The sequence below is a fragment of the Capricornis sumatraensis genome, chromosome 1, assembly GCF_032405125.1.
Source record: "Capricornis sumatraensis isolate serow.1 chromosome 1, serow.2, whole genome shotgun sequence".
In the NCBI taxonomy this organism is placed as follows: domain Eukaryota; kingdom Metazoa; phylum Chordata; class Mammalia; order Artiodactyla; family Bovidae; genus Capricornis; species Capricornis sumatraensis.
In genome coordinates this window covers 105,798,007-105,825,670 of record NC_091069.1, presented here as the reverse complement: position 1 = coordinate 105,825,670, position 27,664 = coordinate 105,798,007, and the positions used below count along the sequence as shown (strand labels likewise).

General features: G+C 45.6%; 1 protein-coding gene across 1 annotated transcript in view; it reads right to left on the bottom strand.

Annotated features, from left to right (window-relative positions):
* The window catches only part of MERTK (MER proto-oncogene, tyrosine kinase), a 116,857-nt gene that overhangs the window by 59,599 nt on the left and 29,594 nt on the right, over nt 1-27,664 (bottom strand). Inside the window, exons 2-4 of the mRNA XM_068967478.1 lie at nt 22,820-23,240; nt 12,837-12,937; nt 7,729-7,902 (exon numbers count right to left, since the gene is read on the bottom strand). Of these exons, the coding sequence (XP_068823579.1) occupies nt 7,729-7,902; nt 12,837-12,937; nt 22,820-23,240 (696 nt within the window). The remainder of the gene's footprint in view (nt 1-7,728; nt 7,903-12,836; nt 12,938-22,819; nt 23,241-27,664) is intronic.

The following is a 27,664-nucleotide window of genomic DNA, read 5'->3' as shown; positions in this document are numbered from 1 at the left end:
TGTTTTATGAGGCTTGTTCCAGCTGCCACACAAAGGCTAGACCTTAGGCACGCAGGTCCCTTACTTGCTCCAAATTTCTTCCTGATCTGTAAAATGGTAATTAGAAAACATCTAACTGTATCATTGACTGCTATGAGGTTCTTTGCTGAAGGCACTGTAAGAATTACAAACTGACACACAAATTCCAGTTATTATTGTTACTGTTGTCATCACAACGAGTAATAAGAACTACAGGGACTGCCCTGCTAGTCCAGTGATTAAGACTCCATGCTTTCACGGCAAGGAGCGCCAGTTCAACCCCTGGTCCAGGAACTAAGAATCCTGCATGCCTTGCTGTATGGCCAAAAAATAGTAATAATTTTAAAAAAAAGCACTATAGCCAATTAACTAAAAGCAAAACTAGCTTAGCTGTTTTCTAAATGTGGATTTTAACATAAAACACGTATATTTTAAAAGTAAAAACCAGGACGTTCCTGGTGGCAGAGTGGTAAAGAATCCACCTGCCAATGCAGGAGACAGGGGTTCGCTCCCTCCTCTGGGAAGATCCCACATGCTGGGGAACAGCTAAGCCAGTGCCCCACAGTGACTTAGCCTGTGTTCCGCAGCAAGAGAAGGCACCGCAATGGAAAGCCCAGGTCCATGCAACTGAGAGAAGAGCCCGAGCAGCAGTGAAGACCCCGCAGAGCCAAAGATACAGAAGCAAATAAAGCCTTTTTAAAAAGTAAAACCCAGTAAGATCAGCCTAAGTCCCTGATCTTGGTAGGAAGGTAGCTCAAAATGGACAGTGAGTTAGTAACTGTTCCAATAAAAATTTGTTTCAGGTAACATCTGAGTCATTTCTGTAGGTTGCTTCTGTACCGAAGCCCTTACATACATTATTTCATCGAATCTTCATAAATGTTCTGTGAGGCAGACACTGTTATTATCCCTATCGTATATAAAGAAGGCAAGTAGCTTGCCTAGGGACACACAATGGTGAACTGACATTAGTTAACGGGATCTTAACCACTTAAGCTATAACACATCCTGTCGCTGAACACCATAGAGCAAAAGCTTTCTGTAGTTCTGCTCTTTATTTTGGGACTCCATTTGTTGATGGCAAAGTACTTCCTTGGGGGGAAAGATTGTAACTTTGTTTTGAAATAGTTTTCCATTCACAAGAAATTACAGAACTAGTGCAGAGTTCCCAGCGCCCTTCACCCAGGTTCCCCTAATGGCAACATCTTACGTAATCACAGTAGCGTGATCAAGGGACTCTGGAACACTGTACACGTGCTCAGGTGTCCAGTCGTGTCCAGCTCTTTGCAACCCTCTGGACTGTAGCCCACCAGGCTCCTCTGTCTAAGGGCTTTTCCAGGCAAGAATACTGGAGGGGGTTGCCATTTCCTACACCAGGGGATCTTCCCAACCCAGGGATCGAACCTGTATCTCTTGTGTCTCCTGCAGTTGAACCACTCAGGAAGCCCAATACTAGTAACTAAAATACAGGCAGGTCTTATTCAGATTTCACTAGCTTTTGGTTTTGCTTTATTAGGGGGAGGAGGGATTTTTATGAAATTTCTATGAAATTTTATTACAGGTATAAATATGTATACAAATCAACTGTTTCATCACCAAAAAGAAGCTTCCAGGGCCTTCCCTGGGGGTCCAGTGGTTAAGACTCTGAGCCTCGACTGCAGGGGTGCGGGTTTGACCCCTGGTTGGGGAACTAAGACCCCACATGCCCTAGTGGTAGAGCCAAAACACAAAAAGCTCCCCCATGCCACCCTTTTTACAAACCTCCTTCTGTCAACCTAACCCCTGCAAGAGCTGATGTGTACATCATCACTATAACCCTTTCATTTTGAGAATGTTACCTAAATGGAATTACACGGCACATTACCTTTGAGACTGGTTTTGTTGGCTCAGAATCATGCCCTTTAGACAAAGTACTTCTTCGCTTACATTTCTTAAAGACAGCACTTAGGTCACAGAAGAAAAAACAACTGGTAGCATGAGGGAAAACTGTATCATCTTCCTGTTCCTAAATGTGCCTGCTCCAGGCAGGCTCTGAGTGGGTACACAGCCCAGCAAAGCCATCTCAAGTCAAAACAGCCTCAGCCTAGTTCCCTAAATACCACCTACTTACTGGAAGGGGCTCGGGTATCTCACTAACTTGTCTTCTAAGTTAAGAATAGATGTAAATAAGTTTGAATGTAGTTCTTTCACAGTGCTACAAATTTTAACAGTATAAAACATTTTTTATTCTGAAATGTTAATTATATATTTACAGAAACAGACAGGGAGTTCCATGTGTCCTTCACCCTACCTTCCCAATGTTAATGTCTCAAATAACTATAGTGTCAAAACCGGCAAACTGATACTGGTACCTTCCACAGAGCTTATTCAGATTTTTCCAGTTACATGTGGACTCATTTGTGCGGATGTGTTGCTTTGCGTGAGTTCATCACATGTGTAGCTTCATGTAACCATATCCCATTAAAGTCTATGTTAGAAAGCATACTATTAGCCTGTAGAATGCTCAATTTCTATTTTACGTCTATCTTCTTAACCAAAAGGAAAAAAAAATCTTCAAATTAAAGAAAGTAAAATGAAGACTGTAAAGAAGCTAAAGCCCAAAATAAGCGTCACTTGTAATGGTATATCTGACCAGTTAGAAATAAGTAAGGTCACCAAGTTGAGACAATTTATATCAATACATATAGCCTTGGGGATTAAATTTTGCAGATCCTTCTACTTGCTAAGAAAACTGAAGAGGAAGACCTCTAGAAGAACAGAGACGGGGACCACCCTGGTGGTCCAGTGACTGGGACCCCTTACTTCCAATGCAGGGGATGTGAGTTCAATCCTTGGTCAGGGAACTAGATCCCACATGCTGAGCAGTGGCCAAAATGTAAAACAAAATTAATTCTAGATGAACAGAGATGGACAGACTTTGTCCTTGCTTTCATAAAAAAATGATACTGATTTTGGCAAGTACAAAATCAGTGAGAGACAGAATCCACAGTAGAACTTTAGAGAAGGTTATCAAATTGGTGCCTAGGACACCTGGCCTAGGAGGACAGGCATGTAGTTCAGCTCACCAACAGGAAGTCAAGCCTGATTTCAGAATGAATTGCAAACTGATTTCCAGCCTTTCCAGGACAGTTCCTAGTCCAAAGTATCACAGAATATCTCAGAAGACAAGATGGAGAGATAAATGGTGGAAAAAATAAAATTAGGCAGATTTACTGCTGACTGAAAAGTAGACAAAAGAGCTGATTTCATGAATTGATATCAACTCAGAGGTTGCCTGACGGCCACTGTGTTTTGTCCTCGGTTAGATTAGAATCTAGACAGGAAACAGGGAGAGAATTTGCTAATCCAATAAGAGAATCAAGGTTCAAAATGGCCTTAGTAGATTGGGATGATGAGATAAATTTTCATAGGGATAAAGGTCACATGGTGGGCTGAAATTTCAAAGTAATTAAATATACAAAAAGCAGGAGAGCCTTGATTTTGCAGCAATTTATGAGAAAAATGCTTGGGGATTTCAGTTAACCTCAGACTCAACATGAACCAATACATTAACCTCACCAAAAAGGTAACGTAAACTGCATTATCAGAAATAAAGCATTCAATTTATTTAAAATGGATAACCAACAAGGTCCTACTGTGTAGCCCAGGGAACTCTGTTCAGTGCTACGCAGCAGCATGAATGGCATGGGAGTTTGGGGGAGAATGGATGCCTGTATATGTTTGGCTGAGTCCCTTTGCTGTCCACCTGAAACTATCACAACACCGTTAACTGGCTAACTCCAATATAAAATAAAAAGTTTTTTTTTTTAAAAAAAAGCAAGGTTAAAAAAAATATATTCAAAACACAAGAGGTTACAACCTCCACTTAACTTCACACACATCTTTCCAAAACAACACCAACGCTACCAAGCTCTTTCAACAAAGAGAGGAGTTGGGAACACTTTCCAACTATGTTTTATGAGGTCAACGCTACCCAGATGGCAAAACCGACATCACAAAAACAAAATTATAAACCAGTTTCCTTCATGAACACTGTTGTGTGATAAAGACTTGGACTAGCCTCTGTCCCTGGTAACTGACTGAGTAATGAGAGCGGCTTTGTTATGCTAATGAGGTAAATCAGGTGGATCCACGGGTAACTTCCAGATGGGGACTGGTCACCAGAATGACTAAATCATGTGATGGGAAGGCTGGGGCTTTGATCCACGTGATATTAGCTCAAGTTCCTGGCGTCCAGAAAAGAGAGGGAGGTCTGGAGACAGTATTCCACCATGGTTAATGCTTTAATCAGTTATACCACATAATGAAGCCCCAATAAAAAAAATTCTGAACACCAAAGCTCTGTTCTGTGAACACAGTGATGCAGCAAGTGACACTCGACAAGGCAGAAAAGCTCTGCATTTGGGACCCGCCCAGACTTCATCCTGTGTGTATCCTTGGTGAAACAGACTATAACGTAAGCAGAGCACTGTTCTGAGATCCGAGTTATTCTAGAAAATCACTGAGCCCAAACGGGTCATGATGCCTGCTGTTTAGTCACAAAGTCTGAGGCAACACCAGAGGGTCTCTTTGCGACCCCATGGACTGTGGCCCACCAGGCTCCTCTGTCCATGGGATTTCCCAGGCAAGAATACTGGAGTGGGTTGCCATTTCCTTCTCCAGGGGACCTTCCCAATCCAGGGAGTAAACCCATGTCTCCTGCATTGGAGGTGGATTCTTTACCACCGAGCCATTTGGGAAACCCAAGGGGGCCGCGGGAACCTCCAAATTGATCAGCCAGTAAGTAAGGAATACAGGTGGCTTGGGGACTCCCTTGAGACTCGTGGATGGCAGCTGAGGTGAGCGCAGTCTTGTGGCAGATGCTGTCCTGACCACGGGGTCTTCACTAACTCACAGTAATTAGGAGCAGAACCGGCTCACAGTACAAGCGGTCGGTGTTATCCCAGAAAAAGCTTAAATGCAAAAATACTTAACTTAATATCTACCAGCCAATGGAATCTATCACAATCCATCAGGACCAAGCAGAGTTTAGCCCAGAAATGCAACACTGGTTTAAAATATGAAAGTCCAATCAATGTAATTTGCCACATGAAGAGAATAAAGGTGAAAAACGATATGACCTCAATAGATGCAGAGGCCCCACACTAAAGAATACATACCTTCTGATTCCATTTCTGTAAATTTCAATAACAGGCAAAATTTATATATGAAACTAGACATCAGAACAAGGTCACCTACGGGGCGGGGCAGCCTGACCCAAAGGGAAAAGGGGGTACTTGCTATATATACAATATATAGCAATGCTCTATATACTGACTGAAGTGGTGGTTACATGACTGTCTACATTTATCATGACTCATTGATTGTGTACTTAAGTTCTATGCATTTAATTATATGTCAATTTAACCTACGTATTTCATTGTATGCCCCATAAATGTTCTTTACAGGACTTCAAAACAATCATCCAGAGAAGGTGGAATGTAGTTTTTTAAAGTTGATTTTGAACAAATAAGTCACTTGATGATCAATTCCTCAGAGAAACTCAAAGAAAACTCAGATGAAGGCAGAGACAATGATAACATTCCTCGAGGAGTCAGGAGTGAGAAAAGTGACTCAGAGACAATACCTCTGACTGGCAATCACTTGCTGGCCCATTCTCACCATAAACATTCAGTGAGCATTGCCATGAGTCAGGCTCTGTCTTGGGAGAGACAAAGCCCTTGTCCTTACTAAGCATACGTTCTCTAAGAAGACAGACAAGGAGATTAAACAATAAAGAAGGTAATGACAGACTGTGATGTGCAGCGAAGGAAGCCCACAAGAATATGTGCCATGCCTGAGAGTCAATACAGGAGTGAGGAGGACCCGGAAGCACGAGCAGGAAGGACCTCTGTGCAGAAGCGTTACCTGGCACACGTCACGGAGGAAGGGCAAACGGAACGACATTGCAGGCAGACAGAGAGGCGGTGCAAAGGTCCTGAGGCAGGGAGAGGGGGATGTTTCTAAGGAAACAAGACAACCAGTGTGACTGGCGCTTAATTAGCAGCGCGGAAAGAGCGGGTGGGGTGGAACTGGAAAGTAGAGTGGGGCCCGGGGCACACAGATCCTATGAGGAGCAGATAGGCCTCTTGAGAGAGAGTCAAAGACAACGGGCAGCCACTGAAGAGTTCCAGCAGGCAGGGGACATGACCTACCATGGAGAACAAGAGTGGGGATAAGGCTGGAAGCAAAAGGCCATGGCACCCCACTTCAGTACTCGTGCCTGGAGAATCCCATGGACGGAGGAGCCTGGTGGGCTGCAGTCCACGGGGTCGCTAAGAGTCAGACACGACTGAGCAACTTCACTTTCACGCATTGGAGAAGGAAATGGCAACCCACTCCAGTGTTCTTGCCTTGAGAATCCTAGGGACGGGGGAGCCTGATGGGCTGCCGTCTATGGGGTTGCACAAGAGTTGGACACGACTGAAGCGACTTAGCAGCAGCAGCAAAGAGACCAGGTAGGATGCTACTGCAGAGATGCTGGTAAGAGGTGGTGGTGACCTGGACCGGGGTCCTGCAGCAGACAGGCAGAAAAGAGATTTGAGATGTATTGTAGGAAGACAACTGGCAACCTCCTGATGTAGTCAGTCTAAACAGTGAGCAGCAGGAAGGATGGAGCAGACGGTGACACGCTTTAGTAGGATGAGGAACTCTGTGGCAGAACAAGTCCGAGTGGATGGGAAACTCTGTGGCAGAACAAGTCCGAGTATGGGGGTGGAAACTAAGAGTTTCATTTTAACACACTTGCATATCCAGTAAGTGGACATGCCAGGAAAGGAGCATGAAGCTCAGGAGGGTAGTCTGAGCCAGAGGTACCAAGTTCAAAGTCATCATCACATGGATGGTCATGAAGCCAGGATCCAGAGGAGATCTCCCAGGCAGGAGTGCCTCAGAGGGAGCAGAAAGCAGTCCAGGACTGAGCCCTGTGGCACCCAGCATGTTCAGAACTCCTGTCGTGGGCAGAGGAAGAGCACTGAGGCAGGAAGGAAGCCAGGAAGACAGTGGTTTCGGAAGGTCACCTTTGGCGTGCAGCATCCTCACAGAATACGCCCTGGGTACACGCAGATTGGGAAGGTTAGGGGGTGGTAACCTTACCGGACGTTGCTGGGAGATGCGAGGAGAGGAGGCAAAGAGGAGCCCATCGGATTTCGCAGCACAGAACACGGCGCTGCCCCTAGGAGCAGTGTGGGAGGAGGGCTGGGCCCGAAGCCAGGCCACACCCACTTGGATGGAAATCAGATGACTGCTGACCTTCACGGCACTCACAGCCCCACAGTGACTCAGTCCTCCCACAACTGCCTCCATGACCAAGGCGTTTTCCTCGCCGCCACCTCACTGAGGTCCTCACATCAGTGGTTCCTGAAAGGCAAGGCCTGCCAGGCCAGCTGGCGCACAGCTGCCACAGGAGATGTGAGCAGGGCTTCCCGGCCGCCCTGGCTTGAAGATTCCGGCCACTTGATTGATGTAAGCACAGACACCCATCCTGTGCTGTGACCTCTGAGCCCCGAGACTTCCACCTGCCTCCCCATCTGGTCCCCATCCCGGGCTGCCCCACCTGTGTTTTCATCCTCGTCGAGTGCCCGCTGCTGTACACTACAGCATTCACCCACCTTCTGCTCCCTTCCACCGTCAGAAAGCAAACAATAAACAAATGCCACAACTGAGACTCACCAGGAACAGTCAGAACAGAGGGGGATCTTTCTGGAAGTTCATTAACACGGCTGCTGTTTTGAACCCAGTAAATGCTGACGGGCTCGGGTGGACCCACAGCCTGACAGGTGAGGTTGAAGGCTGTGTTTCTGGTGACATTCATGCTCTCCGGGTGCCTCATAAAGTAAGGAAGCCCTGCGGAGGAAGTGGTAAGTGGAAGAAGGTTTGAGATTCACAGGTCAAGACACAGCCCCCAGGTGAACGGAAGCCACACCAGAATTCAGCAGTAGTCCTCTCTGTCCACCACCCTGCAGTGTAGGAGACTTGGGTTTGATCTCTGGGTTGGGAAGATCTCCTGCAGAAGGAATTGGCAACCCACTCCAGTAGTCTTGTCAGGGAAATCCCATGGACAGAGGAGCCTGGTAGGCTACAGTCCATGAGGTCGCAAAGAGTCAGACACGACTGAGTGATTGAACTTTTACTTTCTGTCCACCACCCAGGTGTGAAATGCTCAGTTTTCACCTTGATGAAGTTGAGTAAGAAAGCACACAGAATCTAATTCTTACCAGTCTAGCTCTAGCCGGCTTTCTAGGACACTTTCCCAAAGGAGCAATGGTGATTCAGAACTGGTTTTTCCAGAAGGGAGGCCTGGCAGTTGTGAAATTAGGTGTTGCTTAAGCTCCTGGGAAAGGCTGGCAGGATTCCTCACCAATAAACACAGAGTGAAAACAAAGCCACGTGCGAGGTCTGCCCCGCCTTTTTTTTTTTTTTTTTTAAGTTTAAGTATACTTGATTTACGGCTTCCCAGGTGGTGCAGAATAAAGAATCGACCTGCCAATGCAGGAGACGCAGGGGACGTGGGTTCAGTCTCTGGGTTGGGAAGATCTCTTGGAGGAGGAAATGGCAACCCACTCCAGTATTCTTGCCTGGAGAATTCCATGAACAGAGGAGCCTGGTGAGCTACAGTTCATGGGGTTGCAAAGAGATGGACATGACGGAGCAACTGAGCATGCATACTTGATTTATAATGCTGTATTAGTTTCAGGTGTATGGTGAAGTGATTCAGTTATACATATGCAAAAATATATATTCTTTCAGATTCTTTTCCATTACAGGTTGTTGCAAGATACTGAATAGAGTTCCCTGTGCTATGCTTGTTTATTTGATACACGGTGTTGTGTACCTATTCATCGGAAATTTCCACTCCTTCCTCTTTGGTGACCAGAAGTTTGTTTTCTTTTTCTGAGTCTGGTTCTGTTTTATAAATAAGTTCATTTGTATCTTTTTTTTCATTTCCACGTATAAGCCATAGCATATATTTGTCTTTCTCTCTCTGACTTCACTTAGTATGATAATCTCTAGGTCCATCTGTTTCTGCAAGTGGCATTATTTCATTTTTCATGGCTGAGTAATATTCCATTATGGGTTTCCTGGTGGCTCAGCGGTCAAAAATCTGTCTGCCAATGCCAGAGATGCAGGTCAGGAAGGTCCCCTGGAGAAGGAAATGACAACCCAGGGATTCTTGCCTGAGAAATCCCATGAACAGAGGAGCTTGGAGGGCTACAGTCCATGGGGTTGCAAAGAGTCAGACACAACTTAGTGACTTAGCACACACACAATATTCCGTTATACGGCACATCTTCTTTATCCATGCAGCTGTTGGTGGACACTTAGACTGCTCCCATGTCTTGGAGATTGTAAACAGCACTGCTGTGAACACTGGGCTGCATGTATCCTTTCAAATTGAAGTTTTCATCTTTCCTGGATATTTGTCCAGGAGTAGGATTGGTGAATCACATGGTAACTGTAATTTTAGTTTTTTGAGGACCCTCCATACAGTTTTCCATTGGAGAAGGCAATGGCACCCCACTCCGGTACTCTTGCCTGGAAAATCCCATGGACGGAGAAGCCTGGTGGGCTGTAGTCCATGGGGTCGCTAAGAGTCGGACACAACTAAGCGACTTCACTTTCACTTTTCACTTTCATGCATTGGAGAAGGAAATGGCAACCCACTCCATTGTTCTTGCCTGGAGAATCCCAGAGACAGAGGAGCCTGGTGGGCTGCCGTCTATGGGGTCGCACAGAGTCAGACACGACTGAGGCGACTTAGCAGCAGCATACAGTTTTCCATAGTGGTTACCAATTTATACTTCCACCAACAGTATAGGAGGGTTCCTTTTTCGCCACACCCTCTCCAGCGTTTATCATCTGTAGACTTTTTGATCACAGTCATTCTGACTGGTGTGGTCCATTTTTGAGGACAACCTGTTATATGTGAGACTTTCATATTGGTGATAATAAATTTTAAAATCTGTACACTTGTGTAAGACTGCAGTTTTTCCAAGCCTAAACTCATGAAAACAGTGTAGACAGAGTTACACAGTTACAACCTCAAGATCTCCCACTTTGATTCCAGAACTGGGGTCACAGGGAAGTGACGTTAAGAACAGCTCAGAGACAGCCAGTTGGTACTTATTTGGGGCATGTGCCAAAATGTTAACAGATCAAGCGAACTGACTTCCAGCATTTAAATTGTGTTATTTGGGGACTGGGAGTTCACAGATCCAGTCCCAGCAGGAATAACATGGGATTGGTAAAATGGGATTCTTTTTTTCAAGCTTCAGTGTTTTACCAAACTTCATTTGAACCTAACTCATTCCTACCCTGCGCATTTTTTTCCTGGGACTTTACAAGTAAAATGTCTTCTGAATAGTTTTTCCAGAGTAGCAGCAAACGTAGGAACCCTTCCCTCTGGTGGATACTGGCAGAACTCTCTGGCATAGCCATCCAGTTTGGGACCGTGCATGTGTGCCCGCCAAGTCACTTCAGTCATGTCCGACTCTGTGTGACCCCATGGATTGTGCCGGTCAGGCTACGTCCTTCTCCCAGGGGATCTTCCCAACGATCCAGGGACTGGACCTGTGTCCCTTAGGCCTCCTGCATTGGCAGGTGGGTTCTTTACTACTAGCACTACCTGGGAAGCTGTGCAGGGAAGTCTGAGATGGGCTCAGAGCAAAGCTCCAAAAGAGACCCCCGTGAGGGCCCTCCCTCTCTTGCGCCTGCTGCAGCGTCAGCAGGTATCAAGTTCAGGTTTAGACAAGAATGGACAGCACAGTTGCCTTTCAGAGGGAGACGAGTCTCCTTAAACTTCGCTGAGAAGCTAATCACCTTCTCTAAAGCCTGTGAGGACAACAGTGAGGAGAAAGCAGCTAAGTCATTCTCCTGATGACACTGTAGATGGGGGTGTCTTGGCGAGCAGGGATGCAGAGACCCTGGAGGTCAAGTCCCTGGGACAGCGGGGAGTGGCCACTTGGGTTGATAATGAAGATGTTTCTTCCTCGAAACCCCTCTTGGCAGGCCCTGCCGTTGCCGAACCAGACAGGCAAGGCCCAAGATGCAGGACCTGGCCTGGCTCACCTGTGCGTCAGCTCATGTCCCCACGAGAGTTCAGGCTCCTCGAGGGCAGAGATTGCCTCTTCCTGCCTGATGCCCCAGTTCTCCCCTACCAGGCCCACGTCATGTCATGGCATCAGAACTGCACTGAATCACGTGCCTGAGAAACCCTAAGGATTGAAAAAGGAATCCCAGGCACAGTTGAAACTAGCTTATTCTCCCTGGTTTCACTGTCCACATAAGCAACATAGGAAAGCAGGGGTCCCCAACCTCCAGGATCTAAAGCCTGATGATCTGAGGTGGTGCGGATGTGATAATAGAAACAACAGGTATAATAAATGTAATGTACTTGAATCATCTCGAAACCATAACCACCCCCCTCCCCCAGCCCTGCTGTCCACCCCTCTGTCTGGGGAAAAATTATTTTCCATGAAACTGATCCCCAGTGCCGCAAAGGGTGGAGACCACTGCAGTAAAGGGTACTAAATAGTAAATACTGGCACTTGACCCGGTGAGTGGCATCTAGCGCCAGCACTGAGAACTGTTTAATAGACTGCATTTTGCCTCCTAAAATAGACTTCAGGTTTTGTTTTTTGTTGTTTTGTTTTTGGCTGTGCTGGGTCTTAGCTGCCCCGGAGTATGTGGGACCTTAGTGCCCTGACCAGGCATTAAACCCACATCCCCTGAATTGGAAGGTGGATTCCTTACCACTGGACCACCAGGGAAGTCTTAAGACTAGCTTTTTAAATTGTAAATAACCTTAAGGCAAGGAGGTCCACAATCCCTTTTTATCTCAGGCTTAGTATCTAGCAGAGAGCTAAATCTTTAAGAATTCAGTTTATTTCACAACTACCTATAATCTAAGAAAGAAGATGGCCTTTAAAATCTCAGTGTTTACAGATCTGTAAGTTTTGCATCAGAGTATGCATACAAATGGGATAAATTAGGAATCTGAGGGTAACATGAACACACTACTTTATATATAATAGTTAAACATCAAAGACCTACTGTATGGCACAGGGAACTACACTCAGTATTTTATAATAGCTTATATGGGAAAAGAATCTGAAAAAGAATATATATACACACACACATGGTTTCCTTGGTGGCTCAGCAGTAAAGCTGAGCGGTAAAGCTGCCAACACAGAGACATGGGTTCAATCCCTGGGTTGGGAAGATCTTTTGGGAAAGGAAATGGCAACCCATTCTAGTATTCTTGCCTGGAAAATCTCGTGGACAGAGAAACCTGGTGGGCTACAGTCCATGAGGTCACGAAAGAGTCAGATACAACTTAGCGATTAAATATGAAACATATGTACATATATATACATACACACATATATGTATTCTCTATATATGTATATGGAGAAGGCAATGGCACCCTACTCCAGTACTCTTGCCTGGAGAATCCCACGGACGGAGGAGCCTGGGGGGCTGCAGTCTATGGGGTTGCACAGAGTCGGACACAACTGAAGCGACTTAGCAGCAGCAGCAGCATATATGTATATGTGTATATACATGTATCTATCTATCTATCTATCTATATCTGAGTCACTTTACTATACACCTGAAACTTACACAACATGGTATATCAACTTCAATTAAAAATTCTTTTTAAAACCCAATGGCAAATAAATGGGCATGCCAAACTCTGGAGCATTATACACAAAGCAATTCACGCAGGCTCTAAAAGAAACCACCAAGCAGCAACTGGACATCGTGGCCTTTGGACTCACCTTGAACCTCGACGTAGATGGGGTCAGACACGATCTCTTCACTGTTTATTTTCATCTTACAGATGTACGACCCATTGTCTGAACGCTGCACACTGGTTATGCTTGAGAGAGAAACACAAAGATATTTCACTGATGACCTTTCGAGTTTCTACTACAGGAATCAACATTCTTTGTCTTTCACTGTGATGATTAACCGTGTATGTCAACATGGCTAGGTCTTGGCACCTCGATACTTGGTCAATCATTACTCTAGATGCAGATATTTTTCTGTGAAGGTATTTTTCAGATGTGATTCATATTCAAGTCAGTAGACTCAGAGTAAGGCAGATTATCCTTTATTGCTTGAGTGGGTCTCATTTAGTCACTTAAATGTCTTAGGAGCCTAGACTGAGGTCCTCTGAGGAACAAGGAATTCTGTCTCCAAACTGTCTTTGGAACTCAAGGCTGCAACAGCAGCTCTCCCCTGGGTCTCCCACTGACACTCCACAGATTTCAGATTGGGCAGCACCCACAATTACCTGATGCTGAGACAGACTGAGGGCAAAAGGAGAAGAGGGAGGCAGAGGATGAGATGGTTGGATGGTATCACCAACTCAATGGACATAAGTTTGAGCAGACTCCAGGAGATAGTGAAGGACAGGGAAGCCTGGCGTGCTGCAGTCCATGGGGTCACAGAGTCAGACATGACTGAGCGACTGAGCAACAATTACATTGGGGGTTTCCCTAGAGGCTCAGTGGTAAAGACTCCACCTGCCAGTGAAGGAGATGTGGGTCTGATCCCTGGGTTGAGAAGACCCCCTGGAGAAGGAAATGTCGACCCACTCCAGTATCCTTGCCTGGGAAATCCCATGGACAGAGCAGCCCCATGGGCTACAGTCCATGGGGGTCACAGAGTCGGACACGACTTCAACAACAACAACAGTGACATTAAGTCTTTAAAATGACATCAATCTTTAAAATAATTTTTTTTTTTGCTCTCTCTCTTTTCACATGTGTGCATCCTGTTGGTTCTGTTTCTCCTAAGAACCCTGCCTAACGTCTGTGTGCTCACTTGTCTGTATTTCTATGGTAGGCTCTACACCAGGGCTCTCCACATCAGAGTACAACCTCTCAAGGCATTTTGCAAATTGGTGGGACTGTTCTGGATGGTCACATAACTAGGGGCCAACATAGCTTTCAGGGGACAGAGGCAACTTTTCCACAACCCAAATGATCTTCAGAGACTGGAACCTAACCCCATCGTACACACATAAAGTATTTTGCCTGGTGTTAATATCCATTTCATTGCCCAGGACCATGAAAATGGTAGGCTAGTACCTCCTCGTCCCATTTTGAACTTGGCAGTGACTCGGCCATCGTCTGGAAAAAGGATGACTACAGCATCTCTGTCTGCAGTGGCCGTGTGCATGGCGCAAGTCACCGTGGACTTTATTTCCTCTCTTGGTGTGGTCACACCCAGTATTTACACATTCATGTTCATACTATTTAATTTTCAGTCACCTTCCTTTTGTTTTCCTCATATTACAGGGTAAACACGGTACGTTATTAAATATCTGATATAAACAGGAGGCCTTGGCTCAAAAGGTTCAGAGTCCTGCTTGTCAATTTCTCAACATGTTTACAAACAGGGAGATATACCACAGAGGTGACACCTCCTCTTAGCTGGGGCAGGAAGGGATGAGAGAGTACGGAACACTCTGAAATACTCTCAGATGCTCCCTGAAAGAGGACACCTTTAGTAGTCCCACAGCACTGGTTTCTTCTCTGTGCATCAGACACAACCAAGAAGACTGTGATAGAGGAAAAAGGGAAAAAAAGAAAAATGCGGAGAGGTCTACTTGTCTTCCTAGCAGCTTGCTCCTCGATGCAACTTATTTGTGAAAGTGTTAGTCGCTCAGTCGTGTCTAACTCTTTACAATATCACAGACTCTAGCCCACCAGGCTCCTCTCTGTCCGTGGAATTCGCAACATGGCAAGAATACTGGAGTGGGTTGCCATTCCCTTCTCCAGGGGAATCTTCCAAACCCAGAAATTGAACCCGACTCTCCTGCAGGCAGATTCTTTACCGTCTGAGCCACCAGCAAAGCCAAGCTTTATGTCAGAGTGCCTAGAGGTCACCAGAACATGGAAAGAGACCTCACAGGACAAAGATCTCCAAATAAGGGGTTAGCGGACCCTCTCTGAGAATGTGTTGGGATGTCGTGGTTACCCGAAGGGGATGAAGAAAGAGGAAGACGAGCAGGTGTGCTGCTCACGCGGGTAACAACCAGGGGCTGGATAGTGCACACAGCTCCTGGCAGATTCTGTATGCTGATCAGTCTAGCCTTCTTTGCAGTTCTAAGGGAAACCAAGGTTATGGCTACTGAAGAGCATTTCCACTCATTTCACACGTTCACCTTGAAAGAGGCATCATTTTCTTGCAGGAAAACCTAGGGAGGAGCTGAACAGAGTGGACGATGAGACCCAAGACTCAGTGAGCCAGGAACCAGAGGGGAAGAGACAGCCAGAGAGGAAGGCAGGCCACAGCCCCAGTGAGGCTGCACCCAGGCCAAGGGTGCGCAGCACACCAGAACCCGGGACATCAGCAGGCGCAGATAACCACGGAGCGGCACACGCGGCGGCGGGAATCAGACTGCACAGGACGTCCAGGCGTGTCTTCAGCCAGCCAGCAAGGAAAATTCAGAGTAGGAGAAGAGCAGGAGAACACAAAACTCAGTAAATATTTGGTCACTTTTTTTTTTTTTTAAAGAAAGAAATACATGAAAGAATCAATAAAGCCTTGCCTGAAAACAAACACTTGGTCTTTACTCATTTGCTTTAGGCAGGGTTTAGCAGCATCTGGTTAGAAGGACTATTTGTGTCTGCATTAATTACCAAGTCCAGACTCATCTTATCTGTACCACAGGAACAGTTTTTCCCAAATAATTCTACTTTCTGTTTTATAGACATAACATAAAGGCTCCCAGGATGAAGGCAGGGTGCAGCTGGGACTCAAGATGGGAAAGTGGTCCCCCATCTCCTCCCTCTCCCCGGCAGAAACAGCAGGAAAGGCTCCGCTCACAGAATAGCAATCTAGACATTCCGACGACTGAGTAAGGAATTCCAGAAAGAACACAGAGAGGGGAGGGGGAGGATATGATTCAAGAAAATGCCCAGGACTGGAGATATGGATCTTTCCAAACCTGACCATTAGGCCGGGCAGCACAGCAAGAGAGAAAAGACCCACCAAGGGGCTTCACCGAGCCCCTTAGACATGTCACACATCTAAGATAAAGCAGAGACCTCCAAAAGCCTCCAGAGAAATGAAAAGCAGGTAATTTATGAGTGAATCAGAACAGCATCATGCTTCTCAAGAACAACTCTCGGAGCAAAAAGATAACGGCAGGAAATTGTTTTCCTTTTAAATTCTGTATCTGGTCAAACTGTCTTTTGGTGAGAGTAGGAAAAATCTGGTATTTTCAGATATTCAAGAGCCCAGAAAGCAAGTGGAGGGGGTGGGCGCCGCGTAAAGTGAAGGAGTAAGCCAGGAAGAGGGGAAGCTGGGCTCTGGGAGACAGGAGCTAGAAATCAGGAGGAATGAGGCTCCCAACAGCAAGAGCAAAGATGACTCAGCCAGACCCAGGCCTGGAGAGAAAGGAACGGTTCCAGGTCTGGCACCTCCAAGGAAAAAACTCCAGTCCTGAGAATTGTGTCATTTTGAGAGGACACGCTTATTTTCCTTTTGAACGTGGAGGAGGATGAGCAATCAAAAATTAGAAAATTAAGTGAACTAACAGGCAGGCAAGGAAACTATTAAATTCAGGAAGATCAAAAAGCTCGACAAGAAGGCCAATGTAATTACAGTCTGACGACATGATTCGGCTGAAAATAGCATTTCCACAGCCACAGAAATTGTGAACCCTGGGTACTGATTTAACCACAGCCATGTGTAATACTCTAATATATTAGATTAACACACCATGCTGGGGCCTGGCGCGGGTATGCACGCACACCACACACACACACATACACACACACACCCCACACAGACACACACACACAGACAACACACACACACACAGACACACACACACAGAGACACCACACACACACACACACACACACACACACACACACACACACACACAGAGGACTCGTGGATTGAATATCTCTGGAAAGCTACCCAATCAGTGGGCCACCTCTGCTCCCTATCAGGAAAGCACTGGGGGCCAGAGTGGGATAGACAGACTACTTTACCATGTGCAGGCACTTTTTAATAAAGGTTTAAGAATTTCAACAGATTTTGGTCAAACATCTGAACGGGAGAAGACCAAAGAAACCATAGCCCCAGACCCGATGTCTAGACAGGAACCATCTGGAGAGAGCCAAGGTGAGAAGAGGGGCTGGCAGCTGCAAAAGCTCGTCCCCACCAAGATCCCCTCAGCTAACATAGCCCCAGAACATCCTACAAGGACACACATCTCTAGCTAAGTCATGCCTGACTCTTTGTGAACCCATGGACTGTAGCCCACCAGGTTCCTCTGTCCATGGGATTTCCCAGGCAAGAATAAACTGGAGTGGGTTGCCATTTCCTCCTCTAGGGGATCGTTGCAATCCAGGGATCGAACCCATATTAGCAGGTGGATTATTTTACCATTGAACCACCTGGGAAGCTCATGTTATATGTATGTTACAACAATCAAAAACAAACAAACAAATATTAAAAATGAAAGAAAAAAATACTAAAAAAAGAATACAAAGATCCACTGATATTTAACTAGCCGTCATTCAAATGGTGCTGACAGGATTCCATGGAAAAACTGAGTTCAGGAATCTGGTACAAAATCTGACCTGAAAAGAAGTTTGAATTTCATATAAACTAAGTCTGAAAATCTCAGCAATCTGTGGCTAAAATTAGCTTTTCCAACTGATGGCTTTTTTGAACAAATGATGTCCTTACTTTCTAGATGTTTGGCTGATCTCTCATGTACGATTCCATCTTTGGGGTCACCAACAGCAGCAGGATAAAGAACAACCAGCGATGGCATCAGGCAGACCCAGCTGGGGCAGGGTGGGGCAAGGGTCTTGGCTCTTAAGAGCCTGCAGGGGCCCGCCAACACAAGTCTCTCAGGCACAAGGAGCACGCAGGAACCCAAACTACCCATTTACCATGTTCACCAGGAAAACGCACTACGAAGGTAAAATCCGTGCAGCTTGAGCCACTGGGAAGGACGCCAGAGTTTAAAGAGCATTGGGAACTCTTGGACTACAAAGAAAACAAATATCAAACACTCTCCCTCTGCCATGAACCACCCAGTGAGTAAATCTGCAGGGCCTGTCGATACACAGGACTATCAGCTTTCGTTTTTGCTAGAGGGAGGGTCTCCTCAAGTCTTCTATCTGAAGGCTGGTGCCTTCCTGGAAATTTTTACCTGATGAGTGTTTCAACCTAAGCCAGAGAGCTTTTCTATACCTTACACCAGACTTTAGAGCTAACTGCTGTTGTCTAGTCTCTAAGTCGTCTCTGATTCTTTGCGACCCCAAGGACTGTAGCCCATCAGGCTCCTTTGTCCATGGGGATTTCCTGGGCAAGAATACTGGAGTGGGTTGCCATTCCCTTCTCCAGGAAATATTTCTGATTCAGGGATCTAACCTCCATCTCCTGCATTGGCAGGCAGACTCTTTATCACTGTGCCAACTTGGAAGCCCTTAGAAATAACTGCCCCAGGAATTACACTCTTCTTTAGAGACTTCATCAGGAGGTCTTGGCTATGCAGGGTTCCCAGGCTAGACGAATGGATACCCTATGCTTTGAGCTGATATCAGGTGTAGATGGGGTAGGATACTGGTTGGAGTGTCAAGGGGGAGACGTCCAGCCTGGTGACAAGTCCTACAACGGAGGTCTAGCAACTACTTTCGAGTGATGCACCATCCAGGATTAGGCATGGGGTGGGGGGTATGGGGCCAGGAGTAAGGAGGGGTGTTGGTGGAGATTTTCTGTTTTAACCACCAAGCTATTGATTAGGAATACTCCAACCAGACACTGAGTGCTCCCTACACCCATTAATGCCAGATGACTCTTGACCCTATCAATACTAACAGACATCTGATCCCTGCTATACGTAGTCATCTCTCATTTGCACATTTGCTTAAATAAACGTGGTCCATGCAGTACTCTTAGTGGCATCTCCAACAAAATTGCAAGCTAATGAATTCCTGGTAAGATGGCATCCACTGAAAGCTTAGAACTAGTTTTTAACTTTTCACTTTGCTGAGAACCAGAGTGGATTTCCTTGGGGCCCATGAGACATGAGAAGAGAGGATATGAGGAGAGGTGTGCAAATCAGGCTCCCTAGTTAAATTTACTCCCAGCTTACTATCTAGTTACCCTGGGCCAGTCATCCTAATTTATAAGGACCTCAGGGTCCTCATCTAAAAGACATCAAATTAGGCTCTCCAACATCCTTCTATCTTGCAAAGAAATTATACAGATATTGATCATCTTGATCAAGTTACTTTAATTTACTTCATTGAATTACCCACAGCTACAGTGTCACCTGAACACTAACAAACTGAATATGTCAGTGGTGGACTTGATGCTGCTCCAAATATTACTCGGTTCAGCTGAGGGTCCATCCATTGTAAGAATTCTGATCACTAAATTTGCTCAGTTGGGAGGTCACATAAGATTTGCTTCCCTTCCAAATAACTTTATGAGAGTTCAACCAAATATGTGCAAAAGTATACATTTTTCTCTAAAGTTCTCAAAATTTCACCTAGTCACCTTCCAATATCTAAAGACCTAAGTTCAAAATAAGACTCTGCTGTTCTCCATAGTGGCTGTACTAGTTTGCATTCCCACCAACAGTGTAAGAGGGTTCCCTTTTCTCCACACCCTCTTCAGCATTTATCACTTGTAGACTTTTGGATCGCAGTCATTCTGACTGGTATGAAATGGTACCTCATTGTGGTTTTGATTTGCATTGCTCTGATAATGAGTGACATTGAGCATCTTTTGATGTGTTTGTTAGCCATCATCTGTATGTCTTCTTTGGAGAAATATTTGTTTAGTTTCTTGGCCCACTTTTTGATTGGGTCTTTTATTTTTCCGGAAATGAGCTGCAGGAGTTTCTTGTATATTTTTGAGATTAATTCTTTGTCTGTTGCTTCGTTTGCTATTATATTCTCCCATTCTGAAGGCTCTCTTTTCACCTTGCTTATAGTTTCCTTTGTTGTACAGAAGCTTTTAATTTTAATTAGGTCCAATTTGTTTATTTTTGCGTTTATTTCCAATATTCTGGGAGGTAGGTCATAGAGGATCCTGCTGTGGTTTATGTCGGAGAGTGTTTTGCCTATGTTTTCCTCTAGAAGTTTAATAGTTTCTGGTCTTACGTTTAGATCTTTAAGATCCAGCAATCCCACTGCTGGGCATACACACCAAGGAAACCAGAATTGAAAGAGACACGTGCACCCCAATGTTCATCACAGCACTGTTTATAATAGCCAGGACATGGAAACAACCTAGATGTCCATCAGCAGAGGAATGGATAAGAAAGCTGTGGGTACGTATACATAATGGAGTATTACTCAGCCATTAAAAAGAATACATTTGAATCAGTTCTAATGAGGTGGATGAAACTTGAGCTGATTATACAGAGTGAAGTAAGCCAGAAAGAAAAACAATACAGTATACTAACACATATATATGGAATTTAGAAAGAAGGTAACGATAACCCTGTATGCGAGACAGCAAAAGAGACACAGAAGTATAGAACAGACTTTCGGACTCTGTGGGAGAGGGAGAGGATGGGATGATATGGGAGAATGGCACTGTAACATGTAGATTATCATATGTGAAATGAATCGACAGTCGAGGTTCGATGCACGAGACAGGGTGCTCGGGGCTGGTGCACTGGGATGACCCAGAGGGATGGGATGGGGATGGAGGTGGGAGCGTGGTTCAGGATGGGAAACACGTGTACACTCATGGTGGATTCAAGTCAATGAATGGCAAAACCAACACAATATTGTAAAGTAAAATAAATTAATTAAATTTTAAAAAAAGACTGCCTACTCTAGGTGTAAAAATTCTCCAAGTCTTTTGAATATCTCATGGCCCTTCAGAGCTTTCAGTCAGGTGATCCAATTCCATCTCTTTAGCAAGAAGACCAAGAAAGACGTGGAGGCTCACTTACGGTCTCATGGGAGCCAGTGGCAGGACCCCAAGCTGAAACTCCCAGCCCAGACAGCAGGGCTGTGCTTTCCTTCTAAATGATACTCGGTGGGACCAAGACTTTGGTCGGACTTTTGTTTTTATAGGCCTTTTAACCTTATTTATTATGAAATGGTGATTTTAGTTCTCCCATCAGGAGCTATGTCTGTATAATGGAAAAACATCTGTGTTTTGCAGATGATGGAGAAAAAAATACAGTCAAGCCTCCCGAGGGGTCTCAGTCACTAGCTGAGAATGGCAGCCCAGGAGATCAAGCCAGACTCTAAATCGACCAATGAAAGAGACGCAAGCTGTTTTCTGTGCCTTGATGATGACCAGGATAACTTAGAAAATGCAGAAAAAAAGGGGGGGAATCTTATGGAAGTGTTGACACACTAAACTCCAACTGGAGTCATCAGGTCTGTGGTAACTCAGAGGTGGTTTTTCTGAAAAGGAAACATACAGTGATTCACCCAAAGACATGACACAGCCTGGAAGTGGCCCAAACATCAGGTCAGAGAAAGTAAAAACAACAGATCAAAGAGGCTCCCCTCAGCGTGGAGGAGTCCCAGAGAAAAGGCTCTTGCATCATCGCTGCCGGGCTCCGACCTCATCTTGAGCTTTTAGTGACTACAGTCTGTGCATGCCTGCTAAGCTGCTTCAGTCGTGTCTGATTCTTTGCGAACTCATGGACTATCACCCGCTAGACTTCTCCGACTATGGGATTCTCCAGGCAAAAATACCAGAGTGGGTTGCCATGCCCTCCTCCAGGGTATCGTCCCAACCCAGGGACCAAACCTGCGTCTCTTGCATCTCCTGCACTGGCGGGAGAATGCTCCACCACCAGTGCCGCCTGGTAAGCCTGACTGCAGTCCACCTAGTTCTAAACCTGCATATGCTGGGCGGTCCTGACGTAAACACCCACAAACAAACACCCTCCTGGCTAAGAGGAGACAGGAGAGAATGAAGAGGGAGGGAATCCCCTGGAGGTCCAGTGGTTTAACTCCATGCTTCCACTGCAGAACTGCAGGGGACATGGGTTCGATCCCTGGTTGGGGAACTAACATCCCACATGTCACATGACACAGTCAAAAAAGAGAGAGAGAGAGAATGAAAAGGGATGGTGGGAAGAGGAGCCACTGTCTCACTGTCTCCAGGATCTGGCGTATATGGACTCAGTCCTTGGGATGATGGGTTATTGGGTTACGTCCTGGCCTGGCTTATTGCTGTCTCTCCCTCAACTCACTCTGCCTGCCTGGGCCAATACAAAGTGGAATGTTGAGATGGAGAGCCAAGTGCGTGAAGGTCTGTCTCAGCTTCCCAGACTTCACACTTTCGGGGTTCTTCCGCCCCAACACGAGGTCAACATCAGTACCAGTATCTGTAGCCACAAGGGCTGCTGGGAGAGGAGGGAGGAAGAAGAGACGGAGCAAACGAAAGGGATGCAGGGCTGCACTGTTTGACAAGCTCCACGCCCACCCAACGATTCTGATGTCTCCTCATGCCAGGCAAGGACACAGCTCTCACCCACTGGGAGAGTTCTGGAGTCCAGCAGGACTTGGGGGTACTTGCAGGACAGCTGGGAAGAACGTCTGATCACCAAGAATTCCACTGGGGCCAAAATCCAATGAAAAGAGATCAACAATACAATTGACTATTAATCTACACTCTGAATGGACTGGTGAGGCTGCTAACATAGAAAACAAAAGGCTGTTTTGATTACTGACAAGCCTTTTGCTTTTGAATCAGCAAAAGCATAACATTTTCAAAGAAAGGGAGAGAGAACACTTACCTGAAGGAAGCAATGACTGCTGTAACTTCATTATCCGGATAAAACTGAGTAATTGCATGATGGACCCCCAACAATTCCTTCCCATCTTTCCACCAAGAAATAGTTGCACTGTCCTGGTAGATGTTAGGTATGTTGATGGAGCAATTAAACTTGACATCTTTGTGTTCAGAAAGTATTATATGGCCAACCGTATGATTAAATGCAAGAGGCGGTAGGAGCTTGGACCTGGCGGAGGTCACGCTGGGAAAGGCTACATTTCCAGGGATTGGTGTTCCAGGCTGGATGGGTGGAGACACAGCGGTGGGCTGGTAGCGACCAGTGTGAGGAAAGAAAAATGGCGTGTGGTCAGCCTGTAAGCTTCCTGGGAGAGAACCAGAGAACAGCAGGTTGGGGCTGGTTCCTTCCTTCATCTCAGCAATAGCTGCAAAACAGAATATCGGATTTTTAGCCCTTTTTTTTTTTTAGGTATAAGCCTTTCATTTTTTCAACACATAAAAAACACATATGTGACAAACTTGGATCAAACTGAACTTGAAAAAACTTCCTTTTTTCTTGAAAATATATCATGGATAGTCTCCCCTGTCAACATGTTCCCTAACATATATCTAATCTAATTGCTAATTCCACCATGTTAAATTTTTAAATTATTTTTTAACTGGAGGATAATTGCTTTACAACAGGGTGTTGGTTGCTGTCGTACATCAACATGAATCAGCCATAAGCATACACACATCCTCTCTCTTGAACCTCCCTCCCACCCTCCACCTCCCACCTCGCCCTCCATCCCACCCCTTTAGGGGTGTCACAGAACCTCCCTGCGTCACAGAGCAAATTCCCACCAGCTATCTATTTTACATACGGTAATGTATATGTTTCCACGCTACTCTCTCTATTCATCCCACCCTCTTTTTTATTTAACTTTTTCACTTTTTGGCTGAGCCACACAGCATGTGGGATCTTTGTTCCCCAATCAGGGATTGAACCCGCGCCCTCTGCATTGGAAGGGCAGGGTGTTAACCACTGGACTGCCAGGGAAGTCCTGGATTTTTAGCCTTTTAAATAATGGAGTTTCCCAAGTAGGTTCCCAACTTTTTAGGCCAGCATGAGAGAGAACTGGGCATCCTCAATATCCTCAGAAATCATGATCAGAATTTATTTAACACACATGAATAGTGTGAATATTTTCTTTCACAATTTTATTCATTTGTAGACTTCCTTCTATAGAAAACTTAAGAAATATAATCTTCACCATCAAAATTTTTAAAATTTGAAATACAATTGACATATATATAATATATTAGTTCCAGCTGTATGGCAGAATGATTCCATATTTGTATAGTTTTGCAAAATAACTGCCAGGATAAGTCTAGTTAATATCCATTTTCACAAATGGAAATTTTTTTCTTGTGATGAGAACTTTTAAGATCCACCATTAATAACTTTCAAATAGCCATTTGCAGGATTTTAGTTCCCTGATCAGGGATTGAACTTGGGACCTCAGCAATGACAGCACAGAGTCCTAATCGCTGGAACACCAGGGAATTTCCTACGATACAGTATTACTAACTACAGTCAGCATGCTCGACATTACACCCCCAGGACTTAATTATTTTAAAACTGGAAGTTTGTACCGTTGACCACCTTCACTCATTTTTGGAACTGCGACTCATTCCAAATCCCTCCTCCTTAACTCACCAGCAGGCGGGCAGGTGCTGGCGCCTGAGAGCGCCTCCCTTCTGCCCCGTCAGTCACAGGACTTGATACAGCAGACTCGGCCAACAGTCTGGGAAAGGCTGCTGCTGGCCACAAAGGGGCACGTTTGCAATTCTGGTGCCTCAGCAAGACCCATTTCCAGGGATGGGGGAAAAGTCATCGTGTGCTTATACAGTGACTTGGAGCTTCTAGCAAAACGTCTGCCTGCTGGAATAGACCTGGAAATATTCTGATTTCATCTGACCCACAAGAATTTCTAAAATTTCTGTTGTGCTCTTAGTGTTAATGGCAGTTTTGGAACATACATTCTATACTATTAATAGTTGTCATTTATTCAAACACATCAGGACTTTCCTGATGGTCCAGTGGTTAAGACTCAGCTCTTGCAATGCAGGGGACATGGATTCAATCCCTGGTTGGGAAACTAAGATCCTACATGCTGTGTGGCATGGCCAAAAACAAAAGGCACATTCCATGGGGGGAAGGAGCATTTTTTAAAATAGCACATTGACCACAGGTGGTGAAACAGGCAGGGAGGAGAGACACAGGCTGGCATGTTGTGGGTGAGTGATGGGGGTACACAGAGCCACCTAGTCCTGCACAAGGGCTGTGTTTCCTACCACTCTCAGGATATCACACCTCCCGGGCTCTCTGAGAGAGAGAGAGAGAGAGAGAGTGTGTGTGTGTGTGTGCACGCGCGCGCGCACACGCAGAGAGGGCAGATTAAGCAAATTACAACAAAAAGACGCTCAGTTAAACTTGAACTTCAGATAAACAACAAGTAACTTTTAATGAAAGTATTCAGTTAAGTACTTATTTGGTGGATAGAGGTACAAGCAGATTTGGGGGTAGAAGGAGGAATCAGAATGTATTCCTCTGGCTTCCTCCCTGCAGGTCGCTTTGGACCACACTCACCCCTCAGTGGAGGGCTGGACTTCCTGCCTCAATGACTTCCTGACAGAAGCCCTCTCCACCCAGCTCTCTCTCCCACCAGGGAGACTCTCATGGTTGCTGTACTTGGGAGGCGCTTTCTGGGTGAACTCCAGGTTGAAGGACAAGAGGTTTCACTCTAAAAACAGGTAAAGCTTGTTGCTTGTTCTTGAGGCTGAGGTCTCAGGGGCTCTTGGAGTGCAGGTGTCCTTTGCAGCCTCTGGGAGAGGGCTTTGTGAGTCAGCTGCTGGCTGGCCTGGAGCCCAGTCATCCAGACAGATGAGTGTGCTCTGATGGGAGCTGTCCCTTATTCCAAGGAGTCGAGATCAGAGTGACTGTACCGAGAGGGGCCCCTGCCCCTCCTGTCACCCTCACGCCAGGGAAATTTTCGCACAGGGATGGTAGGAAGAGGTGAAGTCCACCTTCTCTGATGTTGGGGTCCCTTCTGCAGTTATGGATGCTCTGACTATTTATCTGGTCTGTCTGCAGACCCTCCTCAAGAATACTTTTTCTACAGGCTTCAAAACACTTACAATTCACTTGTGCCTCTTAGAGGCCCGCTTACCTGAAGCACTTCCTATTTGTTGAGCTTGGGAGTCAGAGGTTTTGTCCAAATAACTTTTCTTTCTTTCTTTTCTTTTTTTTTTTTGCCACACCATATGGCATGCAGGATCTTACTTCCCTGACCAGGGATTAAACCCATGCCCCATGCAGTGGAAGCCTGGAGTCTTAACCACTGGACCACCAGAGAAGTCTCCAACTTTTCTGTTATATGTTAAACATAGGGCAAAAAAAGTAGACTGGGAGAAGAGGGTAATGCTTCTTTTGGTTTGTTTCATTTCCTTAAAAACACTGAATATTTCTAATTATAAAGGTAGTACAAGTCTGCTGTAAAAAATTCAAATATTTATGGGAGCACAGAAAGTATAAGATGGAAACCTATTTTATAATCCCAACCCTGCAAGATAACCTCTGATTACAGTTTAGGGTATAAGCTTTAGTTTTCCATGAGCTGAGCAGCTCACCGAACAAACTAATGGCAAAGCCCCCCAGTCAGATGACATCACTGAGATTGGGGCACAGCCAAAACCTGTAATCACTATGGATGGTTTAAAAGATAACTCATCTCCAGAATTTGATTTGCCAGAAGCTGGTACAGCATGATTTAACTGCTAACATTATTTATACAGCACTTGCAGGTCTAAGATTAGCTGTGACTGTCAAATGGGATACAGAAAGGCGAATGTCCCAGCAGAGGGGGAGCAGAGAGTCCCGGGAGTTGAAGGGGGTGGGACACAGCTAACTGTGGGGAGGCCTTCCCCAGGCTCCACCCCACTCTGTCTAGTTAAGCTCCCACGTCAGGGACTCGGACCCACCACTTTGGTAGCATCTGCTGTAATAACTCCCCAGTTCTCTCTCTGCTGCTGGACTGACTGAAAGCCCCACACTGTAGTCAGTTCCTAGCAGGCACTCAAACTATTACAGGTTTGTTGAGTGACTAAGTAAAGGAATGAATTCAAGGAGGAGTAGGGGAAGAGAGACAGGGTTTCAAGGGGCCAAGGTGGTGGAAAACTAGACGGAAAGGAAGAGGCCCTAAGAGTTTGGGAATACCAATTTAGCTTCAGCGTGGCATTTCTGTGCTAGGAGAAAAAGAGATGAAGTGGAATTAGAGGACGTCCCTGGTGGCCCAGTGGTTAAGACTCCTCACTCCCAATGCAGGGGGCCTGGATTCAATCCCTGGTCAGGGAACTAGATCTCACACGCCACAGCTAAGACCCAGAGCAGCCAACTAAATAAAAATTTAAAAAAAAAAAAAATGGAATTAGGCTGAACGTGGAGAGCCCTGAATCCCAGCTGAGGCAGGAGGGATGCCTGGAAGATTTCTGAGCAGGGGAGGGAGATCAGAGCTGTGCTTGACCAGGCCACAGGAGGGAGGGAGAGGAGCAAGAAGGAGAGGCCAGGAAGTGGGAAAGCCAGAAGGAAGGCATTAAGGCCTAACTACGAGAAAGGATGCTGGAGACAGACAGGGCTGATCCTGGCAGCGCTCAGCATTACCATCTTTCCAAAAGGAAAGGTCAGTTTCAGATGCAAATTCCTATATACAGAGTGGATAACCAACAAGGTTCTACTGTATAGCACAGGGAGCTATATTCAATAGAAAATGTTAGTCATTCAGTTGTGTCCAACTCTTTGCGACCCCAT